The 16,719-nt window shown below is 39.6% G+C and overlaps 1 protein-coding gene across 1 annotated transcript in view; it reads left to right on the forward strand.

The window, feature by feature from the left end:
- OSBPL10 (oxysterol binding protein like 10) overlaps positions 1–16,719 on the forward strand; it is a 187,123-nt gene that overhangs the window by 107,489 nt on the left and 62,915 nt on the right. The window contains exon 6 of the mRNA XM_038388596.2: positions 11,066–11,217. Coding sequence (XP_038244524.1) covers positions 11,066–11,217 — 152 coding nt within the window. The remainder of the gene's footprint in view (positions 1–11,065; positions 11,218–16,719) is intronic.

Raw genomic sequence — 16,719 nt, forward strand, 5'->3', positions numbered from 1 at the left:
TGGTTCTTCACATTTGGATGGCTTGACAACAACTTTGCCATCTCTACCTAATTTACTTAAAAACCTTTCAAGAACCACCGTCCCTCACTTCTCGGGGCAAAAACGTCCCTTCTAATTAGTAGGGTCGGTGTTTTCTGGAAATTGCTGATATTGATGCGTCATTTTCTGAAATTACCTTTCATTTCTGGAATTGCCGATTTCTTCTGATTTTTCCACCTTGTGCTTCAGCTGTTCAAGCCATTTACTACCAATGCCTAAAATGGTTAACCCTGAGGATAGTTAAAGAATTCGGCAGAGATGTGCTCCATGTGGATGAAGGGAAGTTATTTTGTACAATTTGCAGCCAAGTTCTTGATCGTGTTAAAAAGGATCACGTACTTAACCACATTAAAGGTCCATGTCATATTGCAGCAATAGAAAAAAGAAAGCAAAGGCTAGAGAGCAGCGATGAGACAGCAGCAAAGCAACAGCTCACAATTACTGGTGTGCTTGCACAACAAAATGAAAATCAGAAATACAGGGAAAAGATAGTACAAGACTGGGTGGAGGCCTGTTGCAACGCAAACATCACACTAGAAAAAACAGACAAAATGTGAGAATTCCTAAACGAGCACTTATGAAATGGAGTCTGTATCCTGCAAGCAAGTACACTGAGACAAGTCAATCTTCCCTGTGTCTTTGAACTAAACAAGCAACAACTGGTCACTGAATTGAAGGGTCAGCACGTAGCTGTAATTGTGGATGAATATACAGACAGTGTAAACTGGTATGTTGCAAATATTCTAATACAGCTGATGCAGATTTCAGAAGATTGCCCAGCTGCTGCTAAATTTGTAGAAAAGTGGAATTAGAACGTGTTAACTAATCTGCAGTTGCACAAGCTGTTATAAAGACCCTTATATAACATTGACTTTTCAAATATAGTAGTTTATAATGCAAAATAAATGTGAAAGTCATTTGAAGACCATTTAAGTGACATTTTAACCAGCTGCATTCATGTGACCTGCTGGGCATACTAGGCAAATGCTGGCTCTGTTTGTTTGTTTACAGAAGTGGACAGTCTGTGTGCTCTAATTTAAAAAAAAAAAAAAAAAAAGCTGATATGCAAACTCGCACTTAGAGTCTACCTTATCGATCATGGAGTTGAAAGCTCAACATTACCTTTGCAACTGGTTGTAACAAGATGGAATACTTTGGTTTAAAGCCGTAGAATATCTCTGCCATCATGTGGAGTATTACAAGGGGTTCATTGGTAGGGAAATCAAAGTGGAGGACTACTGCTGTTTTAGAGGAGCTAAGTGTTTATTGCAGTGTATCATTTTGTGGCACATTCAATTTTTATTCAAGCAGAAGCAACTCCACTTGTTCGGACACTGCTTAAGTTTGAATCGTGGTCACATTACCAACGGAAGTGTACAAAATTGCATTTGATTTGCTGGTAATACTGCAGTACACAGGACAGAATGTACTAGAGAAGACAATCTCAAGTATCAAGTTTTTCAAAGCTGTGCAGAGGTACTTAAATACAGAGAAACAGCCAGCATATAGATTTTTTTTCACAATGTGAGAATCCTTAATCCCAAGCAAATTCGTGTACTTTCCCACAACATAAATGACTATGAACTGAGTATTCTGCTGCTGAATTCTGTACTTGAGGGTGAGTGGGAAGTTTACTTGAACATTGTAAATAAACTTCCTAGTACCCAGTGACATTTCTCTCTCCAGTTTTTGGAGAAGCATGGACAAATGTTTGCCAAGATTTAACCAGATTGCTTGTGTTGTTTTGGTGATCCTGTGAAATTCAGTTGATGCTGAACGCAGTTTCTTCAAACTTGGACAAGTGCTAGCCCTGCAACATGACTGTATGTCATTGGAAAATATGAAGCTGTATGTCTAAATGAGTTTTAATGTGTCCTAAGTTTGTGTCAATGAATATTTTGTATGCTGATATACAAATATTTGCAATAAAACATTAATTTACTTTCAGCAGAAATGTAATTATTCCATAGTTCCTGGTGCTGTTAGATAGTTGCATGAAACAATAATCCAACTTTTATTTTAAATGTATAGTCTTGCATGGCAAGAATTTTTTGTGGTTATAATGATGATCAGTTAATACTTTTTTATGTTCTAAAAATGACAGTTTCGATTTAAAAAATAGTCTGTAAACACTAATGTAGGCTACTGCATTTTTGTGCAGTAAAGGATTACATATCGCTCATGTTTGTCAATACATGTATTTTTTGTATTAATATAATGCATATCTGAAATATAAAGCTTTGAAAATCTGAAATTACTCTGTTTTCATTGCCAGAAAACACTGGCCCTACTAATTAGCTTAACCGTCAGGTAAGACCCAACCACAAAGCTGCAGAGACAACTGGGTGAGAAACTCTGGACACTCCTTTTTCTGAAAACAGAAAAAATAGACCTGGAGAAGGATGGCACAAGGGCCAGATGATGAGCTGAGGAGTGGATAGATGGCATGAAAAAAGCAATTTTTTTGGAGTTATGCAGCACATAAAACAGTTATGTGAGTTCTTGGCATAAAGTGCCATCTGCATAATAATACTCTATTGGGACCCTGTCTTAATTCAGACTTCAAAAGAGACTCCAGGGATAACTACACATCTTAAATAATCCACATAGGCATACGAAGCACAAGAACTAAAGGACCTTTCTTATCTTCTGTGTTCCATTCACCTCATAAGAGATGCAAACAAAATACAGGTATTTAAAAAGTAAATTGAAGGAGCATTCCTCTTTGACTGAGAAGAGGTCTTTAAATTCTTGGCTTTGTTTTAGCTTTCCTCATGGGAACAAGGTAGGAAGCAAAGACGATACAAAAATCCTTCTGAGAAGGAAGGAACTACTTCCTATTCATATATCTCTGGACGCTCTTCTTTAGATTCATGTGAAACAAGTAAATTGGCTGAGATAGGGGAGCTGGACAAATACAAATGTTGGTCCTCTATCCTAACAATAAGCTTTTCCCTCTTGGCATTGATAAGGTTTCTAATTCCCATGGATGGAACCAGTATTTCCAAAGGTTTCATAGAAAGGAAAGCTAAAAATTCCCTTAGAAGGTCATAATCTCTTTGCACTGGCCTGAAGGCAGGCATGGCATCTGCTCTTACTGTTAGAGTTTGAATACACACACAGTTAAACTAGGAAAAAGAAAATCAAGAGGAACAGAGAGGCTAAAAAGCTTATAAAACATTTAGTCTGCTCTCTCCTGTTAAAAAGATGTACTTTGCAACATGAGATTTTTCTTCCAGGGTCCAGTTATGCAACACAATTGCCTGAAGGAACCTGTGGCTAAAAGCCATGATTACTGGTTTCTCCTCTCGATTTAATTTTATTCAGGTCTCGTTTGATAGGATTGTCATTTCTAGGGGGAGTCATTAGAGTAAGCTGTTCAGGATTCATCAGAGCTTAATAAACTCATACCTAATGACTCTAAGTAATGCTCTAGCCAATTCCAATTGAGAGATTTTAATTCTACAGTGTTCAGACCGTTTTTGGTTACTGCAGATGCAGGAGATTCTTTCTTCAACAAAATGGATGACCCATGTCGTCGTCTTCTAATATTAGGAGGTCAAAATAATGATTCCTGTTAGCTCAACCACCATTATCCTGTTGGAGGATGGCTAAAACATTTCTTCAGTTTTTGCATCATCTCTGGAAACACATGGGCACTGGAAATAATTTAGAAAGATGACTTTGAGATTCTAGAAATTCTCTTTCTTCTCTTCCTACTTCATTTTCAGTATGTTGGAGAAAATACATAAATATTCAAAGCAATTAATGCATCAAGCCCCAGCTATGTGAAAGGCCAGATTTTGGCCTGTGAACTGCTGAGACACTTGTGCTCTTCTGGGATAAGATCACAAAATCTGGGATAAAGTGCACAAAAGCAGAAGACAAAGCATTCTCAATCAAGGGATCTGATGTGATTGAGAACAAGTAGCTGAACTGCAAAATATTAATTTTTTATTCAATTTTATGGAAAAATAGTAATTTCCATGATCAGTATATGCCATATTTTCAGCACTAAGTGCCCAAAGTGGGAACAGAAGGGCTATACCATTGGGCAGCAATAACATGTCTGACTGCTAGTATTGCAGAGGATGGGGTTTTTTTATTTGGAAGGTGTGGACTAGGATTGCCAACTTTCCAATTGCAGAAAACCAAATACATCTGCCTTATCCCCTGCCCCACCACTTTTCAGAGGCCCCACCCCCACTCACTCTATCTCCCCTCTCTCCATCACTTGCTCTCCCCCACCCTCACTCAATTTCACTGGGCTGGGCAGGGGGTTGGAGTGTGTGAGGGCTCCAAGATGGGGCCAGAAATGAGGGGTTTGGAGTGGGCTCCGAGCTGGGGTAGGGGGATAGGGTGTGGGAGGGGGTATGGGCTCTGGGCTGGGTGTGTGGGCTCTGGAATGGGGCCAGAAATGAGTGGTTCATGGTGAGGGGAGGGCTCTGGGTTGGGGCAGGGAATTGGGGTGTGTGTGGGGGGGGGGTGATGGCTCCAGCTGGGGATATGGGGTTTAGAGTGGGCTCTTGGAGGGAGTTTGGGTGTGGGAGGGGGCTCAGGGCTGGGACGGGGTTGAGGTGTGTGTGGCGGGGTGAGGTGTGCGGTCTCTGGGAGTGAGTTAGGGTATGGGAGGGGGTTCCAGCCTGGGGCAAGGGATGGGGTGCAGGCGGGGGTTTGGGGTACAGACTCTAGGCGATGCTTACCTCAGGCGGCTCCTGGAAGCAGCTGGCATTTTCCTCCTGCTCCTACATGGAGGCATGGCCAGGTAGCTTCGTGTGCTGCCCCTCTCCGCAGGCACTGCCCTCACAGCTCTCATTGGCCATGGTTCCTAGCCAATGGGAACTGTGGAGCCAGCGCTCGGGACGGGGGAAGTGCACGAAGCACCCGTGGCCATGCATCCCCTTAGGAGCTGGAGGGACGCTTCTGGGAGCCGCACGGAGCCAAGGCAGGCACGGAGCCTGCCTTAGCCCCACTGCACCACTGACTGGACCTTTAATGGCCCGGTCAGCAGTGCTGACTGGAGCTGCCAGGATCCCTTTTTGATGGGGCTTCTGGTCAAAAACCGGATGCCTGGCAACCATAGTGTGGACATTATCTGTATCAAGTAGAGAGGAGATGTATTGTCATATCCTTCAATTGTAAATATAACTGTTAAAGTAACTAAAACAAATGTTAAAGAATTAACTTTGAAATTATCTGATTTATTATGATTTCTAATGAGCTCTGAATATTCTTGGTCCTTAAGTGCCCTCATGAGGCTTTGCTTACTTCTGGAAAGCAGGATGCGATATTACTTAGGTGGCAGCGCTCACTGAAGAAAACCAGCTCTATTTACCATATGCAGCATAGGGCTAGGTGAACCTCACTGCTCCAAATTAAGATCTGGCAGATTAAAGAAGAATGTTGCTGGGGCTCTGAAGTGTGTCACGAGAGAATTTCAAGTAGAAGCCATAGATATTTTTAAAATCTGTTATGAAAACTAGCTTTTCATGACATTTAGTACATTTTTTTTTTTTAGCTTTCTAAGCTATTATGACTAATCACTGCTGTTTGCTTTTAGGGGTGTGCCAAAGATATTTCATTACTGCTTTTTCTGGGATGCTGCATGTCCAGCTGTTCTGTTAAGTTGTTGGACTCCAAGCTGATGAATACAGCCAACTGATGTTTCTTTTCTGAAGAGACGATAGGAAAGAAGATGTGCTTTTCCCTTTTGGTCCTTGGCTCTTGGCATCCTGATATTGCTAGTTGGATCAGAACTTAGTTGTATAGGCTTTAACAGCAACTTTAAAAATATTGATTAAGCTGACACTGATGGGTTCCCCCCCCCTTCGGGGTGCCACTTGAACTTGGGTACCTCTGAGCCTGCCTGGCCCACCAGCCTGGGCTCCATTTACTCTGTATTGCTGAAGCAAGCTAGCCAAGCCTTCCCTCATGCTTCAGACTGCACTTTACCAGCACACGTACAGGTACCGACACACCCGGCTGCACCTATACACACAGATACTGAGATCAGCTCTGTATGGGAAGGCTCAGCTAAGGAGTTGCCCAGTACTCAAGGGCACATGGCCCCCTAGAGGGTAAACCCAAAATTGTACCATCTTGCACTGCACAGAGAACTGTACAGTGTAAGCTCATGAAATTCGCCCCCTTCCTCAATGTGGAGAGGGGACATGCACAGCTTTCTGCCCCAAGTTATGATTTCCACACACACTGGTTTTAGACAAAACCAAACCAAGTTTATTAACTACAAAAGATAGATTAAGTGATTATAAGGGATAGCAAATAGATCAAAATAGTTTTATTTGCTAGGTAATCTAACATGCAATCTAAGCTTAATATACTAAAGAAACTGGTTATAAGTAGCAATTTCTCACTCTAAATGCTGTTTTAGGCAGGTTGCAGAGATTCTTGAAGGCAAGCTGCACTTGCTTGCAGCTTAAAACTCCAGACATTACTTTCACAGGCTAGACACCCTCTAGCCTGGGCTCAGCCCTTCTCCCCTAGTCCAGTCTCTTTGTTCTCAGGTGTTTCCAGCAGTCCTCTTTCTTGAGCAGGAAGTCAATGAAGAATCAATCTTGATGATGTCACTCCCCTGCCTTTAATAGTTTTTGCATATGGCAGGAATCCTTTGTTTCCCATGTGATTCCCAACCTCAGTCAGTGGAAGAATACTAGTATTATCATGGTGTCCATAACTCAGAGGCTATTTGTGGCATCCCCCGGAAGGCTTCCCGGTGGGAGATTAGTATCTTCAAAGATCTATTGTTCTCCCTAATGGCCCTTCCCAATGAGCCATTTAGACTGATTGAATTCTGTCTAGTGGGCGTTTCCCAGGTGTACACATTTGTAATAGAAATATTGTTTTTGCATTTAACTTTAGATACAAAAATGATACATGCATACAAATAGGATGGTCATACTCAGTAAGTCGTAACTTTTTCAATGATATCTCCTATGCCTTATCTTGCATAAAATACATCATAGTTATGCCATAATCACATCATATAACAACAATTTCTATGAAGAATATGGGGGTGTAGTGCCACACTGAAGAGCTGTTCTTCTCTGTGATGGTCATGGTTGCGCTTGGGACAGATGGGGAAAACACACTTGCATAGTTCCCATAGATTTTATTTCAGTAAAAGAATTTAAGACCTTGGAAGGAAAAAGGGGAGCAGATGGTGAGTTCTGGCCTGACACCATGTGTCTTTATATTGAAGCAAAAAAGATGTAGTTAAAAATAAAGTAGATTTTTTGTATTAAAAATAAAATATTTGTCCATTTGTACAGACAACTAGTTCTGCAGATCTGATCCGAACTGCACAAGTGCAATATCATTGAGATGACACTTTTTTCTCTCATGTTCACTTGCTATTAAAAAAAAAAGTCTGTACTTTGTAAATACAATGGTCAACAGGATTGCAGTATGCAAATAAGAGAGGGGAGAGTGGATAGACTAGGGGGTTGATTGGCTGATTTACTTTCTCTTCCACTGCACACCTTTCCCACCCGGTCCCATTTAGAAAAGGATCAGACAGTTCTGCTATATTCTTATTTGTTGTTACCCAATAATGAGCTATTCATATGGGAAGGAGAAAGGGACAACACATATATACATTATTAGTCACCTATCACCTATTAAAAATAGAGACATGCACACGTGGCACATCAATTACAAAAAACTGGTCTTGTGTTGCTAGCCAAAATATATAACTATTTTGAGTTCATTTTAACTTTATTTTAGAACAAAATTTCAAGTCTTCCTCACACAAACTTTGTCAAATCTTGGCCAAATTGCTCATGTTCATGGCCTTTTTGCTCTGAGAGCTATACTATTCTTTTGGGAGATGATTAAAAAAAGAGACTCATTGCTACAGGCACATTAATTCCCTCAAGAGGACTTGGTAACTTTTTAGTTGAACTTTTTTCATTCAATGTTAATCTTTAACTCTGAAGACATGCATCTCTCACAGAACTCTGTGGATGTCCTAGGCAGGTCTCCAGGGCCCTTCAGTGTTGTTCTTTTAATCTGTCAGAGTGCACTTTGGAGCAGTGGGATTATCCCTTGCTTTGTCTCCACATCACTTAAAGTGTAAGCAAAAATAGGACCAGGATCACAAACTGAACTCTGATCTCCAGCAGCATCTGAATCTTTCCTGAGCTGTCAAGTGTTGCTTAGGATAGCTGCACAAAAAAGGCTCTGCCTGCTTACTGACATTGTTGCATTTCTATAACTTAATTTTATCCCATATTAAGTTTTTTTTCATGAGGATAGGTTACTGGCCTGTCGCTCAACCCCCAAACTGGAGAACCAATGAACTGTTTCTTGTAGGATGGGGACCAGACAAGGAGTGAAAACTCCCACCAGCATAACTCGTAAGGTCTGTGGACTGCATAAGCCTGCCCACCCTATCAAAGTGCAGTCCCCAGGAAAGATCCAACAATACAGCAATAGCAATAAAGAACACTACTCTTACCCTGGGCCAATAGAAATGTTGTCTTATTGTGTGCATTTAGAATAAAACACAAGCAAGCTTTTTACATTTATATCTAAAGATCTTTGAAATTAAGTTCATACTTAATTTGCCTATTGAGGCCTCAGTTAGTTTCTGGCTTTCTTCTGCAATGGATGACATCACAGACTCCTAATGTGAGAAAGGAGACTTGTATAGCTTTGTGATGTCACTGAAATGTTGCTGGGGAAATATGGAAACTTCATGGCCTCACTGGGCAAGTAAATGCGAGAGAGATTGCTTTTTAATGTTTTGTATTGAACCATACTGTACAATTTACATTTTGGTAATTTTTTTTTTTAAATCTAGGTATATATTCCAAAACTGATTTGGAATCTTAAACTGGATGGAACACTTCTTTACTGACAAATTTTTAAAATATATGAAACCCCCACATCCCCAAAGCAAAAGAGAATAGCCCTTAGTTTTGAATATATTATATGTATTAGGGACCGTATGCCTCATTAAAATAACTTTCACTGTCATACTGTAATGACTTGTAAGTATGTGTAGTCAAGAGAAAAACAGAACTAAGGGCTTGCTCAGAATAAACCATTGTGTAATTAGGTTGGGGAGTGGAGATAACCTGCTAGGTTGTTATAGTAGCTTCAAATCAACCTCAAAATTGATTTCTGTATTTACACAGCTTTTAAGATTTTTTTCAAAAAGATTCCTAGGAACTGGGGTGTTAGATCCCATCTCAGTGACCATTCATGCTGAATTAAAGGATAGTGGAATTTGATTTGGGATACCATTTTTACGTAAATAATTGCCAGGGATGGGTGAGAGGGGTAATTAATGATCTTAAAAGTTCTGCTCTCTATTATTTTTAAGTCCACATTCCTTCTTATGTTTAGAACAGATGACAGCTTCTTTTTGGTTAAACAGTTTATTCTTCCTACTTGTTAAATTTAATAATTTAAAACACATTAGAAATATTCTAGTTACAAAATGCATTGTAAATACGTAATTACATTATAGTAGGTTAAATTAACAGTAGCATAGGAATTGCCTCTTCGAACAATAATCTTAATCTGTTATTTATTTTATCGCTTGTATTATGGTAGTGTTTGGAGCTCACAAACACATGCACAAAAAAGTTTGTCTCAAAGAGCTTGTAATCATCCCCCTCCTTTACTAACCCCTTTCCATCTCCACATGCCCCTCATGCAATCAGTCATTTTGTGGTCTATATCTAGATATTTTCTGCTGTTATTGGTAATTCTAATAACTAAAACTAAATGCAGTGATTGAGGTCTAGCAAGCTTTTTTTTAGTACTGATGTATTTTTTGGGGTGGAGATGTGGGTGACAGCAATGTAACCCATCCCACAAAATGGAGAGTAAACTGTTACAAAGATTGTCCTCTAGGCTTTTGCTACTCTCCAAGAACCTGTTATCCTTGAAGGTTCACCCAAGCCAGAGAGTTCAAATATCCCCAGGGGGCAGGAATGTGCTGATGGAGGCTTATGGTTCAGGCTTACCTTTAGTTTACATCTTTCTAGTGTGAACAGCATTCTAACACAGGTCTTGATAGAGGTGTTAAAGCTAATCAATGCAGAAAGACCTCTGACAGAACAGAGGGGAAACAAAATGACATGTAGTGGGCTAAAATAGAGGCTTCAGACAGGAGTAGGGTAACCAGATGTCCCGATTTTATAGACACAGTCTTGATATTTGGGGCTTTTTCTTATATAGGCTTCTATTACCCTCCACCCCCTGTCCAGATTTTTTCACACTTGCTATCTGGTCAGCCTGGACAGGAGGAGTAGGGAAAAAAGTCATGGATGCTGTCTGAACTCGTCTTTGGGTTGGGACTTAGAAGACTTAGATTATTCAGAAGATGAATAATCACGCATTCCCTTTATTGGGATACTGACTCATATCTCTAGTATGAGGAGAAAATCTACATATTTATTTCAGGGCCATTATAAGATTTTTAAATAATATTTGCACGGACAACTATTGACAGTTTTTGATTTTTATTAGGAAAGTTATACTAAATTGCACATTATTTTCATGTATAACCTCTGACCTTAACTGAAATATATTTGATAATTCAAGCATGAAATATAATTTGGACCTTTGCTACAGAGTTCTGTAATGTTTGCATAGTTGTGATGATTAGGTAAAATGTAAGCTGCAATGTCACAGTAAGTGGGAAGAGGAGAAAACAAAATGAGCTTCAAAGTATTTGCTGAAGGTAAAAATCAAAATACCTTGAATTTCCTGTTTAATATATTATGCCATATTGATTCCTGGCTTGAATAGCTTTTGTAATTTTCTTGGTAAATGTTAGCCATCCACCCCAAAAAGGGAATTTATTGCAGATAAATTGTTGCTAAATGCAGAATAATCATCTTTCTGTCACTGTGGCAAAGGTGTGTATGCGTAGAGGGGCGGGGGAGATGACTATGACTACAAGTAGCAATTGATGTATAGAATTTAGGACTTTGAGATTAAAATCATGTCTAGAACATGAGTCTTGTGGCTTAACTCTAGTTTTGTGTTTCAGAAAACATCCTAGGATGGCATGGACCAAAGTCACATTCCACAGAACTGAAAAACAGTGCTCTCAGCTCTTTATCATCTGCTAGTGCCAATATAACGTGGGCAATAGTACCAACTGCAACTCAAGATGGGCAAACACTACCACCAAATACTGAGGTAAACACAGTAGACCTGTGTATATTGTTTTCTTTTTCATTTAGGTTAGAAAGCCTTACCATGCTTGTAGCTTGCCCATTCTTGCCAAATTGTGTTCGACAGATATTTTATTCATATTAAACTGCTCCATTTCACTTTTAAAAATATTTTTATTTTAAATGACTTAATTAGTAAGTAAAGTTAAACAGTGAAGATGGATGGTGGAGTATGGTGAAAAATGCAGTATAAAAACCTAGACCGATATATTTATGTATGGCACTTACTGCATGTTTTACTGCATGTGTGGGATTACTTCAGATAAATTTACAAATTGATGTACTATATGTGCTTTTGTTCAGCCTGGAGCTGTTTTGATTTTCAATGGAAGAATTATGAGGAGTCCATTCTAGTGGTGCCCATCGTGACCTGATTTGACTAGTTGCTGTATATATTGTAAAGTTTCATGGAGTAAGGACTCCTTACTTCACACTAACACAGCACACTGCAACAGTTCTTGAGACGTCTGCATCAATGATTTGTAGATTTGAAACTATCTAATATTGGTATCTCTGAATTGCCAGGACACAGTATAAAAGTTGTCAAGCTATTAGGAGATTGTCAGTGTGCGCACGCTATTAGGTAGTCATTGCTATAAAACAGTGTACCATGGTAGCAATTGGCAAATTGTCTAATAGCAGCATTTAGTACCCATGCCTGCTGTAGATGTGCTGGTTCGCTGGCGAACACTTCAAGGCAAGTGATAGACTCACTGGTAAACTTATTTCTAACTCTAATGTGGTTTTGATATATTTATGTGTATGTAAGGAGCTGCTCACCTTTGTGTGGGGAATCCAACTTAATTCCAGTTGAAAATTATCCTACAGATAAAGGGACCAATCCTGCTAGATGAAGTTGAGGGTACTCCACACCTGCTAGGATTGGGTCCAAAGACATCTTCAGGAGTGCTTGATCTCAGTTAGAAGATATCAGTTTATTGGTGGAGCATTTGCTTGCCAACTGTGTCCTATGACTTGTATAAAAATGTGTTGCTCTTTTAGAGTAAGTTCCTTGCAAAGTACTTGACAGAGGGATTTCTTATACCCATAATGATGTACCTCACAAAGACACTTGTTACACCTGAAGGACACATTATATAACTCATTTTCTGATGCATTGTCCTCAGTGTATTCCTGTAAAATACGTTTCCAAAACTAAAGGCTAAAATACTAGTAAAATCCCAACTTCTCTGCTGGACAATCAGATCACCATCACCATCACACCCCAAAATACTGGGGTTGTTCTTATCTGCAGCATGCATGTTCCGTCATCCTTCATTTCTGCCTGTTTGCTCTATTGTTTAAGAACCAGCAGTGTTGGAAATTACAAGACTATTTCTTGCTTGAAGCACTAGGGCAGTGTGATGTATTACAATAATTTTATATATTGTGATATATGTTAATGCATCAGTCATAAGAACACACTTCATAGATGATTGTGATACGTTTTCAATTCCAGAAGCAAATCAGACAAGCTACAGTAAGTCAAGGGATGATGAAGTACATATGTCTACCTATCCAGAGAGCTACAAGTTCTAACTGTTGCCTTTGCAGCCTTGACAGTTTCTTTAAATATATTTCTCCTATCTCAGTCCAGACATTGAGTAACATTAGCAGATGGAGACAGAAGGCTTTTCAATTTTGCAGTTGGTATTCCAGCTATAAAAGCAAGAGCCAGATTGACATTCCACTTGCTTTCTGTCTTTAGCAGATAGAAACTAAACTAAATTCTGGTTTCAGCTGAGCATATGAACAGACATTCTGTTTTGGGCCCTAGGTTTTGTTTGATATCTCCAGTTGCTGTTTGACCTTGTGGTTCTCCAAATGCAAATGGTTGTCCTGATTCACTGAAGAGTTCTGTGATTTTGTGTGTGTGTGACTTTTTTCCTGTCTACGTAGTTGGAAAAGATTGTGAGCAAAATGTACCCCAAGTAACACATTTGCATCTTCCTGCATCAATTTAGCTACTGTGTCCCTGTGGGATTCTCTTAAAGGAGAGCATATGGGGAAGTTCTTTTAGGGGACAGCTCTGATCTCTGCAAGGGGCTCTATATGAGTGTCCTTGGGGGATGCACTCAAACAGTTAGTTGCCCCAGCCAGCCCTCCCTAGAAGCACTGGCTACTTCAAGGACAGAACTGCTGAGTGCTGCAGGACTCCTGGCAGAGTGGAGGTTTTGGGTATTTTGTGTGCCTGCCTCACTCCATGCTGTGGGCATACTTCACAAGCTAATATTCTGCTGGTATTGGAACTGATTAAACTTGACAATATATTTTCCTTTAATGAAATACGCAGTGGTCTCTGACTTACCCATTAGTGAATCAATATTTTCAGCATTCACCTACCATCCTGAATTTAGCATAATTTAAAATGGCATTGGCTAAACCTGAATTGCCAGTTTACTATAGAGTTTCTCTGCTTTTTCTTTTTAATAGGAGGGTAAGAGGAGGATTGGAAGAGGATTATGTAATTCAAATTTTATCCAGCAGTGCGGTCAATGGACCTAGATGGGCATATGATGTAAATTCACTTTAGTTAGAAATTGCATAATTTATTTTTCAGATAATTACATGACAATTCTCTTAAGCAAAATATTTTTTTTAAAAAAGAGGGAGAAATTGTGTTGCCATGAGTATTCCTTGCTCCTGGATAAATTGTTGCATTGGACTTTTGACTTGCTTAGTACTAGAGAAAACTGGTAAGAATAGCTGTCAATTAGAAATTTCTTGCTAGAAGAGTGAGAGTTCGGGCCAAATTTGTCCTTCAAACCTATTTGCCATTCCTTCTTTTCATAGCCCTTGCATCTTCAGCATGCTCACAACAATTTCATCTTGATGGGGGAAATGCTTAAGGGATAAAACTTTTTATTTTTAAAGAGAAAAATAATTACTCTGTGCTTTTTGATTTCTTGCTTCCCCCCTTCCTGCCCTTTTTTTATTACAGTGTCTTCCATGACTGCTGATGCAACAAAGTGAATTTTAAGCCACTGCAGCTTGGATATCAATATATAATTTGATAATACATGCTGAGCATTAATAGTCTGACCTAAGGAGTAATGAAATTATGGATTGCAGTTTATCACTTACAGACTCTTTAATGTGTTGTCATTGCCTCAAATCCCTCCTGACTCTGCCCAAGGGATTTTATACCTGTGGGGTGGAACCACATAACGGCTAAAATATTTTATTCCCCTCATCTGTTTCCACTTGATAGACTCCATATCCATTATGCTCTTCCTTCTCCCCACATTTTGTTTTGATGTATTTTAAAAATTGCCGGTGTCTTGCCTTTATTAATCATTCATAAAATACATTGGTAAAGTGAACTGTAGGAATGTTGCTGTTTTGTATGTGGAGGCTTGGGCTCTGCAACAGATGTAATTCATAATCTCCAGGCATCATTTTTCAAGTCGTTTTTACCATTCTGATGTCTGAGTTCTAAATGCCAATGCCATTTTAAATAGAGAGACTCCTTTTTCTACCCAGTTATAAAATAAAATGTCTGGTTTTGCACAAGATACTATGCTAAATGTACAGCTTTTATGTACTGCTTTTGTGACTTTCCCTGTACATTTCAGCATATTAAGATATTTCAGCTGATATTTCAGCATATTAAGATATTTCAGTTGAACTACTGCTACTAGTTTAAAGATGCTGTCCCTTTTTAACAATAGATTTTAATTATTTTGCTTACTTTCCACTTGAAGTAATATCCCCTCATAAGCTTGAAAATAGCATCTTTCCCTCCTGTCTTTTTCGTCTCACCACCTGGCAGATGTTTTTCCTGCTAATTCTCTCATAAAGCAGCAACCGAACACAACTATGCTGTGATTATTTTTTTAGCTTTTGTTGTCTACGTAATCACTGATATCTGTCTTCAATAGTGGGAGTCCAATTCTGAATATAAGGGTTAACTTTGCATTCCCTATGCTGGCTGGAGTTGTCTTTGTTGTAGCAGAGTGTGGTGTTTAGATGCTGCTTGTAATTATTAGAACTGGGAGCACTGGCTGTTGGGAGTCTGACAGGACAGGAAACAGGAAGGAGGGGGGAGGAGTTGAAGAGGCTGAGTAAGAGCTACTAAGGGTGCAGCAGCAGCAGCTTGGTAAAGAGGTTTCCACTTTAAAAATAAAGTCCTGTTGAAGTTTGTTAGTACCTTGCCTGGTTGCTACAACATTTTGGTGACGAGGATGGATCTTCTGCCTCTGCATGCACCTGCACCCTTTTTACAAAGCCCAGGTGAGCCTCCAATTGCTTTTACTGCCTGGATCCATAGGTTTGAGAATTATCTGCTTGCAGTCAGTGCTACAGAGATTTCTGAAGTAAGAAAACGTGCTCTGCTAATCCACCGCCTTGGAGCAGAAGGGCAGCATATATTTTACGCTTTTCCCCTTGCAGATGATAAATATGAGACTGCACTCACTGCATTAAAGAACTTTTTTGTGCCAAAGGTGAATGTAGTAGTTAATCGTGACAGATTTTGCCAGCGTGAGCAGAAACCAGGGGAGACTAATGCAGTATATTGCTTCCCTGAGGAGTCTGATTGTAACTTGTGACTTTGGGAATATGGCAAATGAGATGATTAGAGACCAGCTCATTGAGAAAACAACCATGCTTTGTGTAAGAGAACACTTACTTCTAGAATCACAACTTGCACTGGAAAAAGCAATAACCATTGCTACTCAGATTGAGTCAGCTACACCTGAAGCCAAAATAATGAGCATTGATACAGGAGGCACAGTCCAGGCTGTGACTCCTTTGCAGAAAAGTTCATTATCGCTGCAGACAAACGATTACAAGAGGAAAACTAATGAAAAAACCACCGAATCAGCAAATTCAAAATACAGTAAAAGCATGCTTTCGCTGTGGATCCCCACAACATCTTGCAAGCTACACAGGATGTTCGGCAAAAGTAGCTCAGTGCAATCATTGCAAAAAGATTGGGCATTTTGCTGAAGTATGTTGCAGCAGCCAGTTCAATCAACAGGTGCATGCAGTTACAATACCAGATGTTACTGCGCTGAGCGTGGACAAAATCACTAATGCACATATTCCAGAACAAATAAAGTGCTCTGTAAATGTTTCTACCGTACCCTCAGGCAAATCGCACTCTATTCAGCTAATGTTGGACACTGGCTCAGCAGTATCTATACTACCTGATTCCATCTATTTGCATTACTTTAAAGATGTGCCTCTTACTGAACCCAAACTTCTCTTGGTGTGCTATTTGACGAAACCATATTCCAATACATGGCTGCCTGCCAGCAATCGTTACTTTTGGTGATTGCTGTGTAACTGCAAAGTTCTACATCGTCCACAAAGGCACTCCTATCCTTGGCAGAGATTTATTGGCTGCTTTAAATCTCAGGGTAGTTAATGGAAGAACTGATCTTCCTCAGCAAAGCACTCTTGCAGTACACACACTGGTTTCAGCTGGGACCCAACACCAGGTTGAGGAGAAACTTGGCTGTGT

The sequence above is a fragment of the Dermochelys coriacea genome, chromosome 2 (assembly GCF_009764565.3).
Source record: "Dermochelys coriacea isolate rDerCor1 chromosome 2, rDerCor1.pri.v4, whole genome shotgun sequence".
Classification (NCBI taxonomy): domain Eukaryota; kingdom Metazoa; phylum Chordata; order Testudines; family Dermochelyidae; genus Dermochelys; species Dermochelys coriacea.